The sequence below is a fragment of the Channa argus genome, chromosome 3, assembly GCF_033026475.1.
Source record: "Channa argus isolate prfri chromosome 3, Channa argus male v1.0, whole genome shotgun sequence".
Lineage (NCBI taxonomy): Eukaryota > Metazoa > Chordata > Actinopteri > Anabantiformes > Channidae > Channa > Channa argus.
In genome coordinates, this window is record NC_090199.1 from 10188239 (window position 1) to 10213930 (window position 25692).

The 25692-nt window shown below is 41.7% G+C and overlaps 1 protein-coding gene across 1 annotated transcript; it reads right to left on the minus strand.

Moving 5' to 3' along the window:
* Window positions 1–189: 189 nt before the first annotated feature.
* On the minus strand, window positions 190–25068 carry fhip1aa (FHF complex subunit HOOK interacting protein 1Aa). Its single transcript, XM_067497177.1, has 13 exons — window positions 24851–25068; window positions 15748–15805; window positions 14205–14424; window positions 9752–10432; window positions 8130–8288; window positions 7937–8023; window positions 7422–7589; window positions 6314–6393; window positions 5896–6110; window positions 3705–4709; window positions 3419–3597; window positions 2968–3121; window positions 190–2311 (listed from the first exon to the last, which is right to left on the minus strand). Exons 3-13 carry the CDS (start codon window positions 14310–14312, stop codon window positions 2118–2120), a joined length of 3030 nt encoding a protein of 1009 aa, XP_067353278.1. The 5' UTR covers window positions 14313–14424; window positions 15748–15805; window positions 24851–25068; the 3' UTR covers window positions 190–2117.
* Window positions 25069–25692: the final 624 nt, after the last annotated feature.

A 25692-nucleotide genomic window follows, 5' to 3' on the forward strand; every position in this document is an offset into this window, starting at 1 on the left:
ACTTGGTGATTCCTGTATTTGAAATGGGAAACCAATGATGGAAATGGAGAATGTGGAGGGAGGGGAATGGGGGGGTTGCACAAGGTGCAAACCAGCTTCAGAATAAAGAACTACATATATTGATGCTGGCAGGTGTTAGTGAAAATGCTTCTAAAAAAAAAAAAAAAAGGGAAAAGTCATAACAATTCATTCACCAGAAGTTGTCTTTATTGAAAGAGCTATACCAGACATTAGCAACAAACAGCAACCTGATCACGTCTTTCATAGAAAACTGAGGCCAGAAAGATTCATCTTTGGCTCCTACAGACACAGAAACTGGGCTATAATCTTGGTTATTATACCCATTTTCACTCCAATGCTGCTAAAAGATGTCGAAATGTGTGCTGGGCAAGAGACTGAGTCAGCACTGCAGAATTGTAGTACAAAAGGACTGATTGTGTTCTGCAACATTCATTTAGCGAGAAAGACTTCAGCAACTTCTAAAGCAACTGACTGATACAAATATACATTTCCAGGCCTTGTTTGTGAAAAAGTATTAGCACACAAAGATCCTACTGCATAATTTATTCACTTCATTGCATCATGTAGAAACTGTATGGGCCTAAACAGGAACAGAAATACAGAAACTTGATTAAAAACTAAAACAATTCTAAATCTTATAATAGTTTTTGAGATGACTGACGCTCAGGGTAAATAACTACAGCTCCTGATTTCTTCAGTGTGTCTCAACAAAAGTGCCCAGGTTTTTGTTGGGTCTACTCAAAGAAGTCCATTAGCTCAGAATGGATTTCTGAGAATGAATCCTGATTAGCCGGTTAAGTCATAAAGTTCATCTTTAGTGTCATTTAGTGTAAACCTTTTTACACTGACAAAGACAATTAGAAAAAATAATGTATTTTGTCTCCTCCTTGGTACTTAAAATGTAAATATAAATGATCATTTAGGCACCAATTTAAATGTTTATGTTCTGGTAAATTCGTGTAATGAATCCTTGCTTTGTAACATTTCATTTTAACAAAATGAAGGCAATTTGCAACAGGTGACCCACTGTAACAACATTTTTTAGTTTTCAACTAATGACAAGCCACAAGTCCCAACAGATATTTCTTCTAGAAGTGACAAACCATTACACTCAAAGGAACCTTGGAAAGCAAAACCATTGTGGCAACTGAAACTCAACAAAACTTAAATACCCCTTCCCATTGTGAACCTATTACACCTACAATATTTTTGATTTGCATAGTGTTCAATGTAATTGGAACAATTTTCTTACAATATGTACATTATAAAGTAAGGCAAAATAAATATAGAATAACCTCAGTTTGTGGTTGGAACAAGTAGAACCATTTCATGTAGGAAACTAGTGCATCGCAGGAAAACTGCTTCACTGAAGGCTTTTGAAGAGCAGGACGTGAAAGACTCCTGAGGTACCACCGTAAATCAGCAGAAAAACGCTGACACAATCCACGTGTAACACACGACCACGTAGTACAGTTTTAAAGACAAACGTGACCAACCTGTTGCCCAAAACAATTCAGAATCATGTTGCATAAGAACCAAGTTAGGGTTAGTTTCAGTGATATTCGAAATGAAATGGCATTTTCATACTGTTAATTTTAGGTGTGCACTCCTACGACAAAGAGACATCACCACTCCTGAAACTCACCACCTGAGTATTTTAAAGTACCACACTGAGCAGCAGATGTCGTACTATGGTTGGAGCTGGTTGTAAGCGACACCCATATAAAGGGCAGAGGCCTGAGGTTCAGATAAAGGCTGGTGATTGCTAACAAATAGCACTTTGTTAAAATAATTTCTCTGCAGTATTTGGTTGGTGGACCTCGGCCTTAATGAGCATTTTCAGCTGGTGTAGGCTTCAGCAAACAGGCCAAAATTTTTCCTCGGCTGCCTGAGACTTTACAGAACCAGAAATAAGAAATTAAAAGGCATGTGAAAGTGATTTTCTTTGCTTGGAAAATAAATACTTTATCAGTTTTATAAATCACTGAGTCTAAGCAGTAGTTCCTTAGAAAAATAGACAACTATCATAAAAGAGAGTCTTTTTAAGTCTTTCAAGAGTTAAGTTGGACTCATCACAGAGTCCTTTTGAGACATGATTACTCTTCCATAGGAATGTAAGATAGGATGGAGTGCTCTTGTGCAAATGCAGCCAGTTCTTTAAGGAACTCTGTGAAGAGGACGGTAGCGAAGACTTCCGTCTGATCCAGAGAGATGCTGGTTTTGGGCTTCAGTAGCGGTGAACTCTTTAAGATTCTCCCCGCCTCGTTGTGGGCCGAGCCACTGTTATTATCTAAAAACAAATAAATAGGGATTTAATGAGTTACAATGAAAAAAATTAAACAAACAAACAAACAAAAAAAATGTGTTCTCATGCAATTCTCTATTTTTAAAAATCTGATCCAAAAAGTAGAACCTGCTTCTCTAAAAACACTGATCGCTTAAAAGGAGAATGATCCAGTTAACCAACTAAAAATTCTCTTTAGATTCACATCACACTCATATCTTTCCATAAAAATACTTCTAACAACATTTTGAGCTTTTTTAACTCTGCACAGGGAACCAAGTTCACAAACAGGCCTAAAACCCCAGGGATTAGCAGAGACCGTGACTCAACTGCAGAGACACAATTCAAACAGAGGAGCTAAAACACAAACCAATAATGAATGGAGATGTTGACAGTACGTTTCTGCGAGTGAGTGATACCAAAATAGACAGAGCAGTCAGTTCTAATAACCAGATTTCTATCAGATTTTTTGGGGGGGTTTTTTCCTCCAAGTTTCACTAAATATACACTATACACGGTATGTGACTGCATTTCCCCAAATGGAGATAATTGTAAAAATCCACTTGGATTTCAATTACAACTGTATAAAAAGTGTTGTTTTGAGTAAATTAGATCTACAGCAGTACAAGGACAAATACAAACAGTACTCATAGCTGACATACTAAGAAAAATCCTGGATGTGGGCAGATTTTCACCAGTTGCCATGAATGAAGTCTCCCTGGCCAGAAGCCAGAGCTGGGCAGCAGTGATCAGCTCTGGAAAGTCTTTTCTGGTGGCAACCAGCTCTTCTATCTGGTTCTTCACCATAGCTAGTACCTGACAAAAGAAAAAACACTTTTACTATTTTACACTAATGGTAACAACCAAAACCTGAGAATGGCTGATGTTTGTCTTAATGAAGGACCTTGTTCAGTTGTTCGGTTACGTTACAGTAAACTGATTTATTGTTTTGCCATTTTGAATCCCACTTCTGGAAAGTAACCTGCATGTTTCAACAACCTCCAGTTCCAACAGATCTTTAGCTTCATTGTTCATCTTATTGTGTACTTGATGATACACAAATCCCAGTGGGAGGGTTGGAAATTAAAGGCTCACTCTACACGTTTGTGTTACCTGGTAAAGGGAGCGAACAGTTGGCTGAAAAACTAAGTTGGTGTTGAGGAGGAAAGAACGCAGGAGAGGCTGAGGGTAGGCCGCCAACTGAGACAGGATGCCAGTCAACAGCAAGTTGACATGAAGTGAGTTGGAAAGCATGTTCTCCAGACGAGACAACAGCACACTTACAAATGGACCTATGGAGAGTGGAATTAAGAAACATCTTATTTGTTCAGTCCAAGTGTAACTTTCAGTACATAATGAGGCTGTAGCTGGATTTTTATAGATTTTCACATTAACTGACCTGTGAAAGGCACTGAATGGCTTCTACTTCCGCTTCCGCTACGAAACCTGGTCCCAAAAGGGGAATGCAGTTTCTCAGATTCTGGGGTTTCAGCTGAAAAAGAGGTAAAATCCATCACCTCCTCCTCCTCCTCCTTCCCCTCCACCACCACAGGTGTGACGGGCTTCTTCAACTCTCCGTCGGCTTTAACCGGGTTTCCACCTGCTTCTGTATCCAACGTACGAATGAGCTCCTCATACTGAGCCAAAAGGTTGTCACCCAGCTCAGCAGCAGTGTTTTTTTGGAGGTTTGAATTACAGTCTGTTTGACCTTTGGCCTTTGAGTCCAACTTATTCTCATCATTATCAGACATCCCAGAGGTTGAAAGTATTAGACCGAGGCCGTTTTTTAGAGGAATCTCTGCTGAGCCCGTTTGGGGTTCGGATTCACATCGAATCGGTTTGTGCTTCCTGTGCTCTTCATCTCGCACGTCTTTCTTGGCAACGAGGTCGTACACCATGACATCGTCCTGGAACTCATTTTCCTCAATGTATGAGCCTTTAACCAACATGATGGCTGTTCTTCTCATCTCCTGGATGTGCTTTGGGGCCTCAGTGGGAGGCAGCTGTAGAGGTTTACTCACAGGAGCATCTTTAGTCTGCACCGGGCATGCATCGTAACTATCATCCCACTCCAGCTCCAGTTGGACAGTGGGCGGCTCTGTATTTGGCGGCAGACAGGGTTGAGGGTGTGGTGATAGAGGCTGTCGAGTTCTTTTGAAGCCGATCTGAGCTGGTCGACTCTTCAGCCCCGGTTCCTCGAGGACACCGGGTTGGTATTTCTCGGAAGGAGGGTTCTCTCCATCGTATGGGGCTGACCAAACCTGACAGGCCCGCATGCACCTGCTGGCGCTCAGACGGGCGTCGTACAGATAATGAAGGTAGCTGACATCCAGGTATATTTCTGACCCAATGGTGCAGGAGTTGCCTGAACCATCTGCCTCTCCTGTGAAGCTCTCTTTTTCCTCTGGAAAAGACAGATAAGAAATGATCAAGTCTGGTGCACAGCACCTCACTGCAGCACTCACACAGAGCAGAACTAATGAGTTTGACATGTAACCACAGGGGGCAAAGTGATGTAATACAGCAAAACAGCAGGTGATCTCACTATTTGATAAAACACCCATCATGCCTGTTATATGTTCATGTTCCAATTAAATGATCAACACCTTGCTGTGTATTGTGCTCAAAACCATATGTCTGAACAGATTTTGGAAATGTATTGTAAATAAATTATCCATCCATCCATTATCTGTAACCGCTGATTGTGTTCAGGGTCACAGGGGGGCTGGAGCCTATCCCAGCTGTCATTGGGGGAGAGGCAGAGTACACTTCAGGTCTATCTTAGGGCCAACACAGAGACGTTTACAGACAAACATTAGCACACACGTTGACACCTACGAGTAATGTAAAGTCACCCATTAACCCTAACAGGCATGTGAACTGTGGGAGGAAACCGGAGCACCCAGAAGAATCCAGAGCACCCAAAACATGAAAACTAAACACAGAAAGGCCACAGCCCCAGAAGGTAAACTCCAGGAACCTCACCTGTATATTTCCACAGACCAATAACACAAATAAAGCCCCACCACTGTCCCAACTACCTCCACAATACCTGCATTGGTTTTTGAATGACCATTTAATCTTTCATCTATTATCCAGTCGCTACTTCCTTGTAGTAAAAAAAAAAAACAAGAACAACAACAACAACATAACAACAACCTCCCCCGCTGTCTGTTACAGTATTTAAAAAAAGGCTTAAGCGTAAAATGCAATTAGCAATCTGCATCATCCTGACCCTTCCACAGTACTATCCCGAGACCAGGGGGAAAGTCCCTTTGGTGGAAGTGAGGCTGCAGAGGACTTCCCATGTTCCATCATTACTTCACACCACTTTTGGGTTTGCAACATCCACTAACTCATGGGTTATACCTAGTAAAATCTGCAGGATGAATTCGGCTTTCAGCAGATCTGAAAGCAGCAACAGACATCCATAAAAGCAGATAACAGTCATAGATAAACGCAGTAATTGATTCTGACTTCTCTGCAGCCAAAACTGAACTTAAAGATTTTACCATCTTAATAAAATTTTATTACTGAAACCTCCGCCTGTGAATTATTCTGACACTTTTTCTCAACCTTTGGTTTGTTACCTGTGGTGGGAGGCAACGAGTTGGTTCTGTCAGGAGTCTCGGCACCTTTGGAGAATAGGATGGAGTCCAGCTGTCGGAGGGGCGGGGGGCTGTGATCAGGGGAGCAGCAGGATGGAGTTAATGCCAGGATCTTGGCTGCTGAAACAGAGTAGCAGTCCCTCTCCCTCACAACACGTCTCTGGCTCAACATTATGTGATTACAGGGGATCAGGTACCTGGGGAGGCAGATGGGAACAGATCCTGTTAGGGGAAAGCGACGGGTGGTTGTAAGGAGGAGGAGGTTTGGGGGGAGACAGAGAAAACAGATGGTAGCACGAGTCTGCAGGGTGGGGGGTAGAGAGTAAACGCTCCTCATTTCACAAACCAATTAAATGCAGCAGTTTCATAACTGAGACAAGGCAACACATGAGTCACTCACCTCAATATGAGCTGCAGCATCACATCTTCACAGTATAAGCCAATGAGAGTGCGGAAGAGCGCCAGAGACACAGTGCCCAGCTAAAGTGTTGGAACGAAAGACACAATAAACACACTACAACAAACAGGGAAGACAAAGGAAAATGTTTCAAGGTAGTTTTTTTTTTAAATAATTTAATTATAAGTCAAAAATTCAGCAACACGTTTGAAAATCAACGCACTGTTTAAGCTGTAGATTAAGCAAAGCTACAGCTTCTCAACTTCTCGGAATTTTCAAAGCTTTTCATTGATTTAAATTACAGCAGTTTAACATCCGAGTAACTGGAACAAAAATCTGGCATGATGGCTGCTTTGTGTTCCTGAGCTAATCAGAAAATGCCGTCTCAGAATTAAGGTCACTTTTGATTTGGTTAACCAAGAAAGGTTGAAAGGAGTAAATATTTTTGACTTTTTGTAAAACGTGCAGTTAAAAATTCAAATGCATTCCCTGTTTACAGTGTTAGATGTTTCCGTTGAAAGTCAAACCATCTCTAAAAAAACTGCGTGACTTCCTAAAACATGCCAAAGATATTAAACATCAAAGGTAAAAGCAGCCAAGTGGAAAATAAAAATTACAGAAATGTGGGATGTTTGCATGTTAGTCAATATTTAACTTGTCCCAAGGTAAAACGATAAAAATGAAAAGCAAATTTGTTTCTCATTTTCCCTGACTTGCAGGCAGTCCGAGCTGACTGATAGCAAACACCAGAGGAAACTCCCTAAGCCGTTAATGCAGGCATACAGCAAAGTAAAAACACATTATTTATTGATGTTCAAGTCTACAGTACCAAAATATTTTAACAACATGTTGCAGCATGTAGGGCTGTATTAACATCCTGCTATTAACAGGATAAGTTGCTGTAACGGAGGCATCACCATGGCAACAATCTGCCAGCTTTGGAACTGAGATATAAAGTTTCCCCATGAGCTTCTGGAGACGTTTTCGAATCTAAGAAACCTGTTCAGGATTTAATAAATGTGAGTCATATGTGTGTGTGTGCGTGTTTGTTTTTACTGACAAAACATGTACATCAGTACATTCTCTGCAGTTTGTTAGGTTCATCCTGTACCTGGAAGGGGGTGTTGATGCGGCTGACCAGAGTGTCTAAGATGTGGATGTTCTCGTGTCTGTGGACGAGGATGAAGGAGAGGAAAGTCTGCAGCAGGGCCGGTTCAGAGACACTTCTCAGGAAGAGGTCGAGATATGCTGTGGTCGTCATCACCTCTTCTAGGGTCAGCTTCATGAGGGTAGGAATCATTAGTCAGCAAGAAAGTATGTTTTTGTGGATCACTGACCAAATAAGACAAACCTTTTATGCTTACTGTATTAATTTATATATTGCAATTTTTCTGCTATACAGAGAAAAAGGCAAATAGAACAATCTCCATTGTCTGTTAGGATTGAAACTACTGACAGGTGGCATTTCTCTATAAGAACAGAAGTGATTTTTATATTGTATGTCATACACTGATTAGATCGATGCTGCTGTCATGTAAAATAGAAAGCTACATGTAGCACTCAGTTATGGGAAATATTGAACTTGGCTACATGGAGTTGAAGAGGAAAAGAAAGCCGCATACTGACCTTGTGAAGAGCTGGTGCAAGCACAGGGACAAGGAAGCCATTGTAGATGTAACAAACCAGCTGGTCTCTGATATCAGGGTGGGCCACCTGGGAACAGTCGTTATGAGAGGAACATGTCCGTAAAGACTTGAATCACACAGAAACTTGAAGGCTGTGCATTCTCATCACATGATGAGAACTCAGGTGAACTCACCTGAATGACTGCATTGCATAATTCCAGTGAATTAAGAAACTGCACAAGCGCTGGCATGTGGAGCAAGTCTTCCTTGTTCAGGCAGTGCCACTCTTCACTGGGAACCTCTATTTTGGTGGGCAGAGATGAGTACAGGCCACTCAGCCCTGTGGCTAACACCTGAGAGGAGAAATATGACAGTACTTGAGATAAGGTCACAAACTAAATATCAATGACATTTAGTCAATTTTAGATTTAATCCACTGATGATCATAACACTTTCCCTAGTGTCAACTTGAAATCCACACTGATTGTAGACTAAAATGTGGATGGACTGAGAAAATTCTGTATATTCCCATCAGGATAAAAACTTTGATCATCCCTTAATGTTTCATCTTCATCATCATCAAGTCAAAGTCAGCTGTAATTTCAATTTAGTGGCTAATTTTAGCATGCAAACATGCACACTGTGAGCATTTAGGTCAAAGACAGCCTCAGACCTTTGAAAGTGTCTGGAGACAGTTGATCTTGTTATAACCAGTATGCTAAAATTGGCTTGGCCCTGCAATGGTCCAGATCTGGCAGACCAAAAGAAATAATCCAGCCCCAGTGCAGTTTGAATGATGCACTGGGCCACAACAGCCACGACTGGTCTGGCTCAGCTAGCCTGGGGTCCTGGGGTCCTGGTACATGGTCGGACGGAATCTAGATAACTGTGCCGACGCTCAGCCCAAACTGGCCCAAATCCATACACCCAAAACAAAAGCCATTTCAGCAACCGTTGGGCCAACACTGATGCATTTGCCCGAATCAGCTGGCCATGTGTTAAATTATCTATTTTACATATGGATACATGTAACAGCTATTTTCTAGAGTAGCAAACGAGTTCAATACTAAGCTTTCTAACACCATACAGCTTTTTATCTTTTTTCCCTACAATGTAGAAAAAAGAAGTTTCACCTGAAATGTAGAAAAAGCAGACTGTGCTACGAACTAACTAGTATCTGATACTGTATAATGAAAAATAATCGGAAGTGATTTAGAGAGAATATTACAGGCTTCACTGATGATGATGATGCAGTCTTTGTCCTAATTGATAAATGCTCAGCTCCTCTGCTGTCAGTTATTCCTTGGGTTTCACAAATCTAAATTATTTCTTTTAATTCACAGCACTGCAGCTCACATATCAACTGTTTCTCCTCACATTAGTAAAGATTTATGCCTCCTACAGGTCAGCTCAGATGCCTTTATAAATATTTGAGCAGCAAAGGATTTACTGCCTATAAGACTGCAATAATCTCAGATATATAGTAGCAAGGTCACCAATTAATGCAGAAATGTTAAACAGAATCTCCACATAACAATCATCAATATCTTTTAATGGAGAGGTTAGTGGGTATATTAGAAGGTAGGGTTTCAATGATCAGTTTTACATTGATGTAAACATAGTCTATAGGATTAGCACTGCAGCCTGCCAGTAAAACAATTAAATTCTGACTCCTCCTGTTTTTTAAAACCCTGCCTAAAGCTGCAGCTAAATTTCATTATTTACATGTGATATTTTTAACATTTAGTGAAATAATCTGCAGGTTTTCAGCCTGACTATGACATGCAGGAAATGTAATTTATCACTTGGAACTGACCGGACAGAAGTAGGTGTTCTGTGCGATGTGTTTGGCGACTCTCTCATTCTCAGCAGACAAAGACATTATGAGCAGTAGGGCATCTCTGGCCTGCTGGCCCACTGTGCCCTCCCTGTGGATGAAGGGGATGAGCAGAGAGAAGATGAGGAAGTTCGTAGCTCCCTGATCCTCGCTGGTGTGGAAAAACAACTCCAGAATTGAAGGGTCCTTCGCTAGAACACAGCAGAGCTGGTTGAGCAGCAGCACCAGCTCGGCTTCGACCGTGGGTGCTGCCGTGCCTGAACAGGAAGACAGCAGCATCATGAGAGGCCGCAGGATGGGTTTGTGATGCAGCAGCGGCTGGTGTGCCTGTCCCACCAGCATCTCGTACATCTTCAGTTGCTCCAGCTTCATTTCATCTGTGAACTCCCTGCGAAGGCTCCAAACAAAGAGGCGTTCCATCACATTCTCCATCACAACAAACTCCAGGATGGGTCCCATGGCCCCGCCCTGACCGCTCTCTTCCTCGATCAGCAGGAACAGCATGTGCTCAACGTAGTTCTGCACCGCATTCGCCTCGTCTCCAGGGACGGGCCCAAAACGGGGGCTGCCAGCGGAGCCACCGCTGAGGTTGATAACGCCAAGGGAGGGTAGGCTGGAGCTGCTGCGCAAGGGATCATGCTTTTCTAGGATCTTCACCACCTACGATAAGAAATAGACAACAGAAATATTAATCAAACGAAACATATAACTATATAATACTTTAAAAATCTGAGGTTAATTAGGTCAAATATTTTTTTAAAAATGGGAAAAAAATTATTGCAAAACTCTGTTTGGAAAAGGTCAATTCTTTTGGTGGGTCACACAAGAAAATCAAGTAAATGACCAGCAACAACAATTTTGACTGTTTACCTGGTGCAGGTTAATTTATTCCCTTGTTCGTGACAGGTATGATCAAATATGAGGTGTAAACAAACCAGCAGCACAGCACAGATAAACTCAGTTTGTTGGCACACAGTGAAAAAGTCCATTGTGTATGGAGTCCCTCCCTTGTGAGTCCGCTACGTAGAAACCTGAGACACAATAAAGGGAGCTAGTGTCCCCGGCCTGCCGCTGCTGCCATGACAATGTCAGGCTGTGCACAACTGATGGAAATAAGAGAACAAAGTTTGTAACCTCCAACATGAACCTGATGGGGCCAGTTTAGGATCTCCAGTTATTATTCAAGTGACAGACAGGAGCCAGGATTTTACATAATGGACATGGATTTAGACTGTGGTCTTGAGCTGGCTGCTGATATAATCCTGACATTTTTAAGGTCACTGCAGTAAAACACATTACATGTTATTTCCAAAGCAGCTGCATGTAAGCGTGAATGTTTATTGTATTCAGTCTTCCTGACATGCTGACAAGTCAGCAGACAGCCTGCAGAATATGGGTCCCAAAAATGTAAGTGGACCTAAGCATCTGACCAAGCACTAGGCATAGGCTGGGCCAACATGAAAAAGGACCAGGTTCTGATTTTTAATCTCAGAACACGCTTTGCAAAAGGCATCCAGGTAAAAATGGGTGGGATGGCTTGGTCAGATTGTAGGTGTGATGGAAGACCTATAATGTCAAACTGAAGTTGGCGACACAGTGCCAGGCTCCATATCCTCACTGTGGTGGTGTTGTGCTGAGGTAACTCAGGACTCCAGTAAAGCAGATCAAGCAGTAACAGCAGCGGTAACTGTGTACGTAAGCTCCACGGGACGGAAAACTTGTTCATGCATTTGACCTTCAAAATAAAAACGGCTGCATTTAAGTCTTTATTTTTAAAAATAAGACAACCACAGCCCACAACTGGCAGGCAAAAGGCAAAAGTGTGGTGTATACCTCTATACTATTGCCACCGTAAAAAGCCCTTAATCCTCAACTGCTCCGGCAAAGCTGCTCAGTGGCCTGCAGATGAGACTGTGGTTATACTGGGCAGCTCCTAGGTCTATGGAAATCTATGAAACTCCACAGCTGGGAACAGAGCCATCATTAAAAACATTTCTCCTAGTGATTTCTTCCCTGAATTAAAAAAAATAACAACAAAAAAACAAAAAAAACAACACCCTCCAAAGTAAAAGTTCTGATTGTCCTGTGCTTTCTTTTTAAAATCTCCGGGGTTTAAAGATTGTTTGAGTTGGATCCATGTGTTGTGTTTGATGCAAAATGACATGCAATTTTTTTTTTTAGTTGGTAGATGCCTAAAAAGGACAAGATATGGCTCCATCTACTCCTGGGTCTGAGAACTAAAGCTGAAGGCAAATGTACCTAATGACCATAAACAAAACACAACAACATTCATGAAACTGACAGGCTTCTGGGGGGGTCACGTGGCATCGACCATGAATGAAGGAGTCAGTAGCTCTGAAGGGCCATGGTGACAAACACACTCCACTGTCTATAGTCAGACTGTTGGCAGCCACAGCAACAGATCACTTTGCACGACAAACACAATGAGCTCAGTGAGGCCTGGAGAGCAGCAGATAAGACACAGCAAATCAACAGAAACCCCACTCTTTCAACTCTGACACAGCTTCTTACAGAAGGACAAGACCAATATTACTCATGACATGTTACTCGGATTTCAAGGTTTTCCGTAGTGAAACCAAAGTCAGGAGCCCTCTTATCAGAGTACAGATTAGCTAAGCATGGTAATAAGACTCTGCAGGAGTGGAACTGTGCGGCCAGTTTGCTCAAAACAAAACAAGCCCTAATCTGGAACAGGGAGTTCTCATTTCTTCTCTCGAGAGTCAGAAGCTGGACCAGTCAGTCTTTTTTGGTCCCAATAAATCCTATCCTGACCCAACAAAAAACACAGTAAAAACAAGCAGCTAAGGTATCGTGACAAACGCCTGCCTGCTGTATATGAATCTGAGTCTGTATGTGTTGTAAGCATTAGCTGCATAGTGAACACCGTTTTCATGGTTAAGATTTATTCTGTGCCATCTGTCACTGCTCTGCACTGTCTAAACTATGGCAAACCATGAAGGACATAAAAATACTTTGCTTGAAATAATTTGATTCAGACGATTTTCATGCACAAAAAAATTTCCACTATCTAGTTAAAAATCGATCTATTTCTTCCCCCTTATGGGTAAAATCCAGTAGGTGTGAAATGCAAAAATTCAAGATGTCTCCTACTTTACAAAACAAACCCTCTACACTCTACGTGATATGCACCGGAGCTTCCCAAGTTACTCTATCCCACTTGTGTAGCTTGAATATTAACACAAGGAAATTTTTCCCGGTTAGCCGATAAATTTTAAAACATCTGTCAGAGTGTCAAACTGTACATACTGCACACACACACAAAATAAAACATTTTGAATAAATGGAAAGACAATTAAAAAAATCTAGACACACATACACAATAACACAACTAATCCCTACAAGCTCACCCGGTGTTAAGTTTATTAAAAACATAGTGGTATTTGCTCACTTCATTTAGCTTTTTACCCCACAGAGCCCCCTCACTGACAGAGTCAGACCCCACACTGACAACAGCTAATGCAGACATAAAGGCAGCTGACAGCTACCAACACATGCTTCTATCCCCCCAAAGTATCACACACAGGTCAGCATGTGTGTAACGTTTGTTCATCTTGGCGTGGGAGAAGTGGGACTAGCAGACTGCCAGGTCCTATAGTGGTGAACAGGGACACATGCTGCTGCAAAGAGCCAAGACTCTGAGCCAGTCAGCTTCACACTGCCATGACCACACTGCAGTTTGCAGGGACTGGAGTTAGCCTGTCACTTTCTAACAGCAGAAGTGTATTGGGTTTGTGTTTTCTGTACACCTTTCCATTCACTGCATTTTGCGACCCCCAATTTGTGACCTTGTTCCCAAATTGGGGATCTAAATTGATAAAGGACAGGGTAACTTGACAATGAACAGCATGGGAAAGAATAAATTAGCGAAATTCCTCTTTTGACTTTTCTGTAATTGTTACCTTATCAGGTCTGTAAAAGTTACTCAAAGTTATTTAAAAAATGTAAAACTCTCTCAACTGCTAACACAATTTTGCAAACTGGGACAAGCAGAAATTAAAGGCAGAGGGAAACACAGATATACAACACATCTAACTTCACTAATAAACCTGGTTCTCATCCGTTTAACCTGCACCTACAAAGACATAAATTAAGATTTGTGGTTTTACTGAGCGTTACATGAATCTTTGCCAAGTTCAGTTGTCATTGTTAAGCTTCACTTCAGCTGCACTTCAGCTGCACTTTCCTGTGCAGCTGAAGTGCTGCACAGGAAAGTTAAAAAGTTACATCATATAATCGTCTCCACTGTACAACCACAGATTGTTGATTTCTGTTCGCCTGGACATCAACCACATAAGATACTGTGTGTTTATCAGGCCACTTTATACACGCTGGCGAGTTGCGATATAGCATCACTCTCATACGGCAAGTGAGTGAACATGCTGTAGTTTACCTGAGCCCAGTGGTTCTTGAACACAATCATGCAGGTCTCTGGATCCACCCCTTTTAAGACTAGAGACTGCCTGTCTCGGTTTCCATTGGCAACCATGGAGGCCATCATGGTGACCAAATCATATGCAAGTTAACCATCTCACGGGCAGGAGAGGGAGGACATTCCCAATGGCTGAAGGAGTGGAACTCTAACGACAGGATGAGGGATCAGCACAACAAACCTGAAAAACCAGAATAAAAAAGCAGATATAATCATACAGAGAGCATAAAAAAGTGGCTTAATAAAATAGCAGCTCTGATGCAATGACATGACTGATGACTGCAGTGTACTGCTCCCTCCCTCTCTGCCTCTGCATAGCTAGACAGCAGCTATGACAGGCACGCAGGAAAGAACAATAACAAGAGAACTCAGTCGAGGGGGGAAAGAGACACAACTCGCTCGACTTTGGCTCAGAGAGTTGCCTGATGCACTCTGGACTTGGGACTGAGCTGTCAAATTGCTTTTGGAATACCTCATCCACCCACACTGGACTTCTGCAGCCCCCCCCCACCCCCCCCCCCCCCCCCCCCCCCCTCCCTCCCTCCCTCCCACTCTCTGCCCCTGCCCCTCCCTCCCACTCCCTGCCCCTCCCTCCCCCTTTCTCATTAAGAGCCATTTCTTGACACCAGAAGCTGAATATCAACACAGTGTGAACCACTGAAGAGGAACCATAAAAAGAACAATGCTTGATTTGTAGATTTTGGGATATTATATATATATTATATAGTTTTACAGACCAGTTCCAACACTCCCATTGGCACGGTAGTAATTTAGAGAAAGGAAATAATTTCCAGTTTCCCTTGGTGAGGACATTAATGGAAAATATGACTGTAGTGAAACCACACAGAAGCAGAGAGAGTGTAGTTTACTGGTTAAACAAGACTGTTTGACATGTTGAACAACCAAAAACAAACTAAATAAATCCAATCCAGTTCTTTTTTTCTACTTGAACTGGTTTCCAGCTACACGCCTACACTTCAGAAGGAAGGATCATGGGATGTGGCCCATCACAGCATGTTTCCTGCGTTTGCAGACAGTGAATATTTATGACATCTATCATTAATCTGCAAAGATAGGACAAAGGAAGAGACAGGAAGTTGTTTTGCACTTACTAGTACATCGAGTTTGTTCCTGTGCTCGGGTTTATGAAAACAGTTCAAAGACATGTGCTAAAGAAAATATACAAACATTCAGACATGCTCTGTATGAATGTGTATAACCACTGTCTTTGGATTGCGCATTGTTTTTCCCTTTCTTATTGTACCTCATGTCCTGCTGCTGTAACCAATCACAGCTCGCTCTATCCTGTTAATAATTTCACTCTGCCCCACCACCACCGACACCTCCCCACCCACCGCAGAGCTGCTGGGGATGTGTAAAGCACACAGTCAATCTTCCACCATCTGCTTCCAGTTAGAGTAGCGTGCTGGTAGGTTGGATTCTTGAGAAGGAATGTAAAAGCAGCGGGGAGAGTGTGTGTCAGACTGAGTGAGGGGTTTCTTACCTTCTTTGAACCATCTTAGTGACGGGACCCTAAAGCAGATGTCGAGCTCAATCTTTTCCTGTATGGAAACACAAAATGCAGAGATGAAGATATGTGAAGAAAGGAGTAGGAAGTGAGTGTCCATGTGAGAGGCGAGGCATGGTGGGAAATGACTGGACATGACTAAGCTGCTCTGAGCGCCACTTGGATGGAGACAGAGGAGGAGGAGGTTAAGAGCGAGGGAGGAGAGAGCAGGAGGGGGAGGGAGTAAGAAGGAAAAAAAAACAGGGTGAGAGGAAAAGAGCAGGTAGCAGAAAAATGACAGCAAAAGTGGTGACATGCACGGAAAAAAGTAAATCTGTAGATTCAAATGAGGAGACTTAGCTCTGTCTTAACTATTAAACTAAAAAAAAAAAGAAAAAAAAAGGCAAAGTCAGATCCTCATGATGCCTCAGTCATGGCAGAATACCACCATTGTCCCTTTGCAATTAGCGGCATGATGCAACTGGCTTCCTCCTCAGCTGTAGGAGGTCTATTCCTCAACCAACATTACATTACTGCTCCACTCCACTATTAAGATGTGACACAGCAGCCACAAAGAATCTAACTTTTAAAATCGCACGCACACAGTTATACACTGACCACATAAACAACTCTGGGCTCTAATGTGAGGCTCGCCGGTAACAAATGAAAAATAAAAGGGTTTATAAAAAACATAAAACCTTTCATAAAAGCATGATGTCGTGTAAACAGACAGATGGCGGGAGATGATGTGTGTGTCTCTATGTGTGGGTGAGCGTGTTAAAGAAAAGTCATTACAAACTAATTTTTTCTTTTAGCTTGGTTTTGTGCCACGGCCTAGACTCACACATGCAATTTTCTCCCCAGCAGCACTAAACAGAGACCACACACCAAGCTCTGCATGACATTTATATATAAATGAGATTTCTACATTACAATCTCTGTAGTCTACTTTTCTCTGTCATCTGTGAACATTACGGTCATTTCTCAGTTCGGCAGCTTGCAGACACTTCGACACATGGACAAGGAGGAGTTTGGAAATTGAAGCGTCAACTTTGTGATTAGCTACAGTCACAACCTGCTCTACCAGCTGAGATACAGCTGCTCCAAATGTGACTTCATTTTCCTATTTAAAACCAAACAGCGGGTTTAAAAATAAAAAAACTAAACAAAAAAGTTCCCAGGCAGGCGATCAGGAATGAACTGATAGAAAGGGTCAACAGAAGTCTTAGAAAGAAAGGTTTATTATTTTACAAAGCAAATTGTAAATGCAGGTTTGTGTCTCCCTCTCACTGAAATTGGAATCAACTAAAGATGCTGTGACTCAGCTTTACATTTATATATTTATTCGTCTTAATTTTATCAATGAATATGATGCAACAATTGCTTTGATCCATCAAATAGTCAATCACCTGATTCTTAAATGTGAAAACGAAACATGAAACACTTTGATAAGACAAAAAAAAGCAACATCAATTAAACTACTTTTTAAAAATGGCAAAAAAAAAAAGATGTATAACAGAGGTAATGCAGCCACCACATGGTTTGTCGAACAGGGACCGTTGGCAAGTTTATTTTTCAGGGCATTTGAAAATGTTTTTTTGCACTGTCAAAAAAAAGCTAATATATTGTGTACATAAAGACTTTGCTTTAAATATGGTCCTTTATTTTCTGAGAATTATTAATGGCTGCAACATTTTGCCATCACAGCTTGCTATCTTTTCTGCATTTACATTTCAAAGCAGCCTGTTCATTGTCCTGCCTGTTTTATTGCCCCACGCTGCCTCACAAGTGCAATATACACCTGTTATAAGTCAAGTTGATTGCTGCTGTTCATTTGGTCAGGTCGGCTGTCTCAGTGTTGGTACAGCTGTCTGAGCTAATGATGCTGACAGGTTATCCAAAAGAAAAAAGAAAAAAACTCTCACTCTCTTGCAGTGAGCCTCTAAAGTTCAAAATAGTTTTTGTGGGTGTTACAACAGACTGCTGTAGCCTGAGGCCTGAGGTAAGCAGTGATTAGCCCCTCTCAGACAACAATACACAGGCAACAGCTCAAAAATGCCCCCTTGGTTTGGAATATTTGTGTCTTGAACTACCAGCCAATTAGGTTAAGAATAATACCCTTAGCAATTAAATACAGGTCGGAGAAAAGAACATCTGTATGCAGCAGAACAGAGAGAGCTACTTGATTTTGAAGAATAAACGAGTTTTTCAAATAATCTACTGAAGGCTTGTTAATTAATGTCATGCTCTCATTTACTGTAGCTGCTGTTGAATCACACAGACTTGAGTTGTGCTGTGTATGTGCAGATTTGTCCCTTTACTGTGCCGTCTCCGGCATCACAGCAATGCAAGCCTTGCTGGATTCCACCAATTTGGTAATTTGCAATTATCCAATTACACCAATTTGATAATCACATGCCTGTTTCCTCCAAGTGTTCACAGCAAAACACGATGAACAGAGCAGACTCATCGGGCCAAGGTTTTCTCCTCAGTGGAGATCCACATAGCTGCACCCTACAATAACGTTTATTCCTTACAGGAGGGGATCAGAAGGGTCAAATAACACAATTCTAGTTATAATAAATATACCAATATTTTACAATGTAAAAGGACCTGTAATAAACGCTCCCTTCATCATCAGAATTTGATTTGGAGAAAGAGCAGTTAATTTAATTTTGAGTTCATTTTTTAAGTTTTACTGCACTCAAAAAGGTGAATTTGTATGTGCCTTTATCTAGTATATAAATTTGGTGTCCCAGGGTTTTTCAAGTTGTCCCTAGTGTCTGCTGCTTAGTTGTAAGTAGCTTTAGATAAAAATAATAATTTACATTGTAACGCTTTAGCTTTAAATAGCAATAAAACAGTAACTGACAGAGAGAAATTACATATAAGTGTCTTGTGTACAACCAAATTAGTACACTAATTTCACCATCTTACCCTTAGCCCAGTTTCTTTACCCTCACTGTGTACTGTTTCTAATAATGGCTCTGGCAGAGGGTGGCAAAACTAATCCCATCTTCTACAGTTTACAGCCATGTGGTAATCATTAGAAAATGTGTAAGTAATTAAGAGTTTATATAGTGAGGGTTTGTTTAAAGAAACAAACAAACAAACAAACAAACAAACAAACACTCATTCCAAATTTCTGCATTGGCTTAAATAATTCTGACTATTCTTACACAAATACAGCCGTACACTGGAATTTACCACTAGTTGTGATACATAAAGAGCAACAGGCTTTTGTCTCCTCACTCCCAAGGCAAACCCGATGACAAAATAAGACCATGGGCTTGGCTGTGCTGTTGCATCTGGTTACAAGAAAATCAAAACAGGAAATAAAACCCCAGTTTGAAAGGAGCTAACTCAGTGTATAGATGAAAAAGAAATTATTGCCTCAAGAGGTTTTTCCTCTTTGTCTGATCTGGCTCCTGGCATTGTTAGCCTTCTGCCATTCCAGATTCACACGCACACACACACACACACACACAGGCGTGGTCTGGGCAAATAGCTGAAAGGCAAGGCACACCCTTTACTCTCAGTAAAGATCATCTTTCTTGCTAAACAGGAGTTTTAAACTTCCAGTCTGTAGACACATTTGATCCACCTTGGGCATTAAACCCACAGTTCCTTTGTAACATTCTACATTTGGTCTTTTCATCATTTTGGGTGATGGATAGAAGAACAGGTTTCATGCAGAGTTTCATTTCTCCTTAGCATCACAGAGGAGATACTTGCAGTGGCCTTGCAGGTGGCAGCCATGGTGACTCAGTGACAGACAGGCCTGTTCAAGTGATAGCAGATGCTGAAATATTTAAGGCTACAGGTGAAGGCGCTGAAAGGCCAGATGAGGCCTGGTCACACTATTCATAGCTCTCACTATCCTCATCCAATCTAAAACAAAGCAAAAAGGAAAAAGCCATTCACATGTCTTCATTATTCCCTTCAGCTGGCAGCTCACGGTGTCAGACTATCTATACCAGGAACAATCTGTTATTTCTTTTTTCCAACATGAGCAATGCTTAGTTAAACCTGCAATAAGCAAGTTTTTGGTAACTTAAGCAGAAACAAGTTGTGAACACAACGGGGACATTTTATTACCTTTTAAGTTACTATGGTCGGTTTTCTGAGATAATCTGGCTATTTAGCTGCTAAATGCTCCACTATGTTCACCAGGTGACTTCTAATTTTACTCTGTTTGATTTTACACAATTACTGTACAATAATATTTTTTTTTTAATTTGCAAAGAACTTCCTGTTGTCTATGTAGATTACACTACAGCCTTTAGGCGTGGGATATTTAACACTGCTGCCTTCATCAATATGTTAGATAAGAGGCAGTGGTCTGTCCACCAGACATTGGTCACCTTTTTGTTAATGTTCCTAAAGGCTTCATGCAGAGATGCCCTTGACACAATGGGGAAGCCTCAGTATGTGCGTGACTGGACAGTGCATCAAGTAAAGTATAATGACTGAGGCCCGAGTTTTGTTTTGACATAGCAGACCAGGGGAGTTCTCGTTTTATTGCTGTTACATGCAAAACAATCATTTTTTTTGTGAAATGTGCTTCTAAATTACGTCAGTGGTTAGGTTGGAACTTTCGACTGTCTCTTCCTAGACCAGGGGTTGCCAACTTCAGTCCTCACCCACTGTTTATGGCCTGTAATCAGGCAACCAGAAGCTAAAAGAAAAAGGTTGTGCAGGGCTGTGGCCTTTCAGTCACTGGTGTTGAACCCCCCTGTCCTAGACTGTTGCATACAGTGGCTTACAAGTCACAACAAAGTCCCATGTCAGCCTAAATCTTGAGCTCTAAAGATTCCTGGGGTAAAATTCAGTATTGGCTAATACAGTACCAGTGAATTGTTGTGACCCAGTGTTTGTACAACTTGTGCAACTCCAAAAAATTCCTTGCAGATAATTTTCTACCCATGGTAGTGGACAAATTTCCCATCTATTAATTTGACTGCCGTGTTGAAAGTCATAGATAAATGGTCTGACAAAGGAAGACTGCTACAGGGGCTTCCGCTGAGGAGTGACCAGGGTGCTCAGTCTGACATGAAGCAGATACATCAAATCTCAGGGCTTTGAGCTCTGAGACAGAACCAAAACACTGTAAATTATAAATTTCTATATAAAGTTACAGGTGTTTCTAATCAAAACAACACAACCCCAGTTGGCCCTAAACAAAAACTGTAGCTCGTGAGGCATTACTGTGATTATGTAACCACATAATGTTGCTCCATGCATCATGTCAGTGGATTTTCACATGTGCATGAAGGATAACAGGGTGTTGGCTGGAAACTGGTTCCAGAAACAGGCTGTTCCTACCATACGGCTCAGTCATCATGGGAAGAGATTCATTAACATGTCTAAACACACAAATGCTTAAGTTTAGCTGGGAGGGAGAAAAAAACAAGAGAAGGGAAAAGAAGGTCAACATGCTCAGCAGCAGCACAGACCCTAAAGTGAAATGAATACACTGCTCTACATACTATGCTCCACATACAGTAGATACAGAGGACAGAATAGCCCCTTTGCCCTGCTATCAACTTCAAACACATGTGGTCAACTTCACTGCAACTCTTGGAGAAGAGTTTAGTCTAAAGCCAACAGAGAAAGTTCGAAGACCCCTTTACTCCAGACACAGATACAGAATCTTGCTTCCAGTCTCTGATATTAGCAAAGTGGGACGTCACCATATACTGTATATACACATTTGGTATATAAGCACTGACTGTTTTCACCACCAGCCTGGAAGTAACCCAGGCGTGTGTGACATCATTCATATTTTCCCATTAGTATGAGGAGACTTCAGTCTGTCTCCACACTACAACAGGTTCTCTGTCAGTGATAAGAATGTGATTAGTGTGGGTATATTTTATCTCTACTCTTGCTGCTTCCTTTGTAGCTCGTTTACATCACATTTCATGTGCTGATAAAAAAAAAGCCATGTTTGCATGTTGAATGGGAGAGCGTAAGATATGGCATGTCTGAAGTTCACGGATGTTTATCAGAGAGCAGGCTGCAGCACTGCACTCATGTAATTAGCAGACTTGATCCAAAAGTAAGTCACAAAATTATATGATTTAAAGCTAAATTAGATGAAAATGTCTCACAGGCTCATTTGTGAAATATTTGTTAGACACGCTAGACAGGATAAATACTCAATCTGAAGTAACAAACTTCAATTCTGAGTTTTCGCAATCATAATTTTCAAGGCAAACGACATGCAAAATAATGTTGATGTCACTGTGCCATAGTAAACACCGTCCTCTATGTCTGCATAACTTTTTTTACTTTCACCATCAGCTTCCCAAAGTCAGACAAAGTCATACACAAAACCTCAGTTTCAGTTGAGTTACTATTATTAATTATTTAAACATTCTAGATAATAAATGTAGTTTTGCCGTATTTCTTTCTAAGAGTTCAATTTAAAATCAGATGGATACCACTCTCAGGTAGCTATAAAAAGAAAATGGAGTTCAAATTCACACAGGCTCTCTCTGAAACACCTCTAAAGCTATAATCTGGGCTGGGTGGAGCAGAGTGGAACGACTTTCAGATCTTCTGTACCAACCTGCTGAGTTTTTTTATTAAGCTTAAATAATCCGCTCTCAGCTTCGGCTACAAACTGCACAAATAGAAAAGTTGCAACGCCTGTCTAATTAAACTCCTGCAAAAAAAAAAACAAAAAAAAAAACTGTAAGGTGCATTTCCCCAAATAAAAAATAAATAACAGTGACTCTTTAGTTTGCGCTGGGTGTTTAAGAAATCATTGCCAGATAGTTTTCACGATCTCCCTCAGGGTGAGCACTGGGGCATGACTGGTGAGGGTGGGGTTAATCCCAAACACGGGACAAAGCTGTGCTGCTAGTGTCTGGGGTGGGAACGAGGGATCAGGTTAACACACAAAAACACCTGCTACAGTGACTTTAAAACCAGTTTCACTTAAATGTCCCTCGTGTTGGTGCAGAACTGTTTTCAGTATTGACAAACCTGATCCTACTCACACACTTATGACCTACACATGTAAGTGCATTAGTATGACCATTATTCAGTCTACGGATCTGTGATGGACACACACACATTGCTGCAATGTGTGAACACGTTGGTTTCAGGTCATTGACATGTGTCTCTAACAGACTCTTCATTATGTGACTCCCTGTGAACGTCAGTAGCCACACATTCCTCCCATTCCTCAGAAACTGCATCATAAGAAAAATATAGACTCAATTTTTCATCATGCCTGTAGCACTTCAGTATTTATGAACCCCTAATGTTTAGGGCTGAGATTTAGATCTTTGCTGCTGCCCGCCGAGTGGAATAGATTACGAGGCAGAGCTGCAGCACACTGTAAACATTCCGACAGCGACACAGAGATCTCTCCATAAAACAGTCCAGAGCAAGCGAACCAACAGTACTTCCCTACAATCACCAAAACCTCACACTTGTCTATTCTTTACAGAACTGACGTTGAAAAAAAGCTGCCCGAACACCTCTTCAGAACCGAGCTGTGATATATTTACGTCCCCTCCGAGCTGCCCAGCTGTAAACAGAGAGCAGGGAAAAAAAGCCAGTGGGCTTTCAAACAGCTCAGTGACCACAGCAGCCAAATCTGATGATGACGTGTATCCATGTGTGAAGGAGGAAACAATTGTTTTTATAATTGAACAAGTATTAAAAATAAATAAATAAAACACACCGTAAAAACAACTTGTTATCATGTGACTAAAATAGGAGTTTTTGGTCACGTGATGACACATGGCTGTCTACTGTGAGAGGGGGACAAAAATGCCACACAGCTTATGCAGCAACTACTTCACCATCTTGATTACAACTGAGAATAGTCACTATAGTGTGATGGATGGATGAAAAGGGGTCTGCTATGTAGATCTATTCCTAATGCCGGCGGAGACCTTCAAAATCTAAACTCAGCGAGGCTTCATCTCGGCATCATGGCATGAGAAGAAGACATCAGTGCGTAATAATAGAAGATGATGAAAACACATGTAGGGCTGAGCCATCATGAGATATTTGTTTCACTAATGTGCATTTATATAAAGTTGTTAAATGTCTAATCAACCATATGTATAAAATTGAAAAATATTAGTGAATTGATTGACCAGCAAGTTGTCAAAAAGTTGAAGCAATGGGAAAATCCAACACTTTTGAGTCTTCGGTTTTGGTGGTAACAAAACGTCATTTGGTCATTTTAGGCTCTGTGAGACCAGCAACTAAGGTTTGCTATTCTGTAAACAATTAACTGTTTAACGGAGAATTTATTAGTCCACAGTGAAAATATATAGGTTTGTGATAGCCCGGGGGAAAAAAACAACCTTTCCTGCAGCACAATAACAAATCACAGTGAGGACAAGGTTACTCTGGACCTTATCCAGAGAGAGGTTCCTGTTCAACATCTTTTCCGTCCAGGGACTCGCGTCAAAAAATGTTCCTTTGCATCATGTGAATCAACTAACACTGATTTAGCAGGTGGACTGAACACCTGGGCGGGAATGAGACTCACACAAGATGTCCAGCCAGGAAACACTGATGGTGTTCGCTGGTAACTCTACACCCTCACGCTGTGTACCTGCGCCCAGAGGCCTGAAAGGTGAAACAGGAAAGCTGCACCTCACAGCGTCTCCTGTGGGGCTGTAAAATCACTTGGGTTCACTATTCCATAAGGAATAAAGCCTGATTTGGTTTTTAAAAATATAAATAAGCAGTGACGTATAAATTATGACCAGTGATTACAGACAGGGCGGATCGGCTTTGGTCTCTATAGTGAGACACACTTCACAGTGGAAACACGGTGAAAAAGGTCAGTGAAGTCGATGCGCAGTGTGGAGTTTCACTTCTTTAACCTCATACGAAAGAAAAAACTAGTCAGAATTTATTTGGAATCCCCCAGTTCACCCAGGAGACACCACTTTGGAGACACCCAACCCTAACACATGTCGATCTGAGTCCGCAACTGTCAAAGAAAGCCACAAAACGCACGCGCGGTCCAACAACGACGCTAGAAACGAATTTGTCATTTTGTAGTTTTACGGGAAATTTCATCTGACAGACGAAAGAAGCGCAAAAGCTGCGTCTTTCTTACCGTCGGGATGGGACGGATCCTCCAGTTGGACGGAAAGAGCGCACAACACTTTGAGCAGCGACGGCAGGTTTGTCCTACAGAATCACTGCGTCCTGTCCGTCTTCGACTTCGGTCACAGCTCCACAACGACGTCCTCTGATAACAACAGTACACGGGGCGGAAATGATACAGATGTTACCGGTCGACTCAACCTGGTCCGTGGCGCGCGCGGACACACACACGCGCACGTAGGTGCAACTGCACTAATCGTCTCTTGAAAGCCCCTCCCCCTGAGAAATGCAACAGGCCACGTTCAGAGGAGTGTTTTCATGTGCTGCGATGCAAAAGTGGGCCGCGGGTTCGAATCCAACCCCACCAGGATAGAATAGAAAAGGCAAAATATCGGTTTTGTTGAGTAAATATGCCTGTACGTAGAAGGAATGTACTTTTGACCAAGGACAGTACATGTCCAGGAAACAAATCACAGTAAGAATGACTTATAGAAGACAAAACATGGTACAGTGTGCGCAGGTGTAACCCTTATGTGTGGGGACGTTTTGTCCTGGGTCTGTTGTTTGATGTCCCTGATTCCAAAAGCGCCAGCATTCTGCAGTGTCCACCTCTTTAAAACCTTCATCCGTTTCATGTCTGCACAGAGCAATCACACTGATCGGACCACCAAGCCCCTCAAACCTCATCTTGTAAGTCAATGTGACAACACAATAAGACCTATTGGCCTATTGAAACGCACAATAATTTCCCCAAAATCTTGAAACTGTATGAAAATCATATTCTCTTTTTCCCCTTCCATATTTCGAACGCACAGAAAAGTAAAAACTTTGCTCCCTATGCTTTAAAGAACA

Bases quoted from the DNA above. Each gene is read 5' to 3' on its own strand.
- fhip1aa (XM_067497177.1), bottom strand. From the start codon at position 14,312: ATGATGGCCTCCATGGTTGCCAATGGAAACCGAGACAGGCAGTCTCTA. The intron at 3,598-3,704 runs GTCAGTTAATGT...CACTCTCCATAG, and splicing joins CCATTCAGTGCCTTTCACAG to GTCCATTTGTAAGTGTGCTG. The intron at 3,122-3,418 runs GTAACACAAACG...TTCTTTTGTCAG, and splicing joins CTGTTCGCTCCCTTTACCAG to GTACTAGCTATGGTGAAGAA.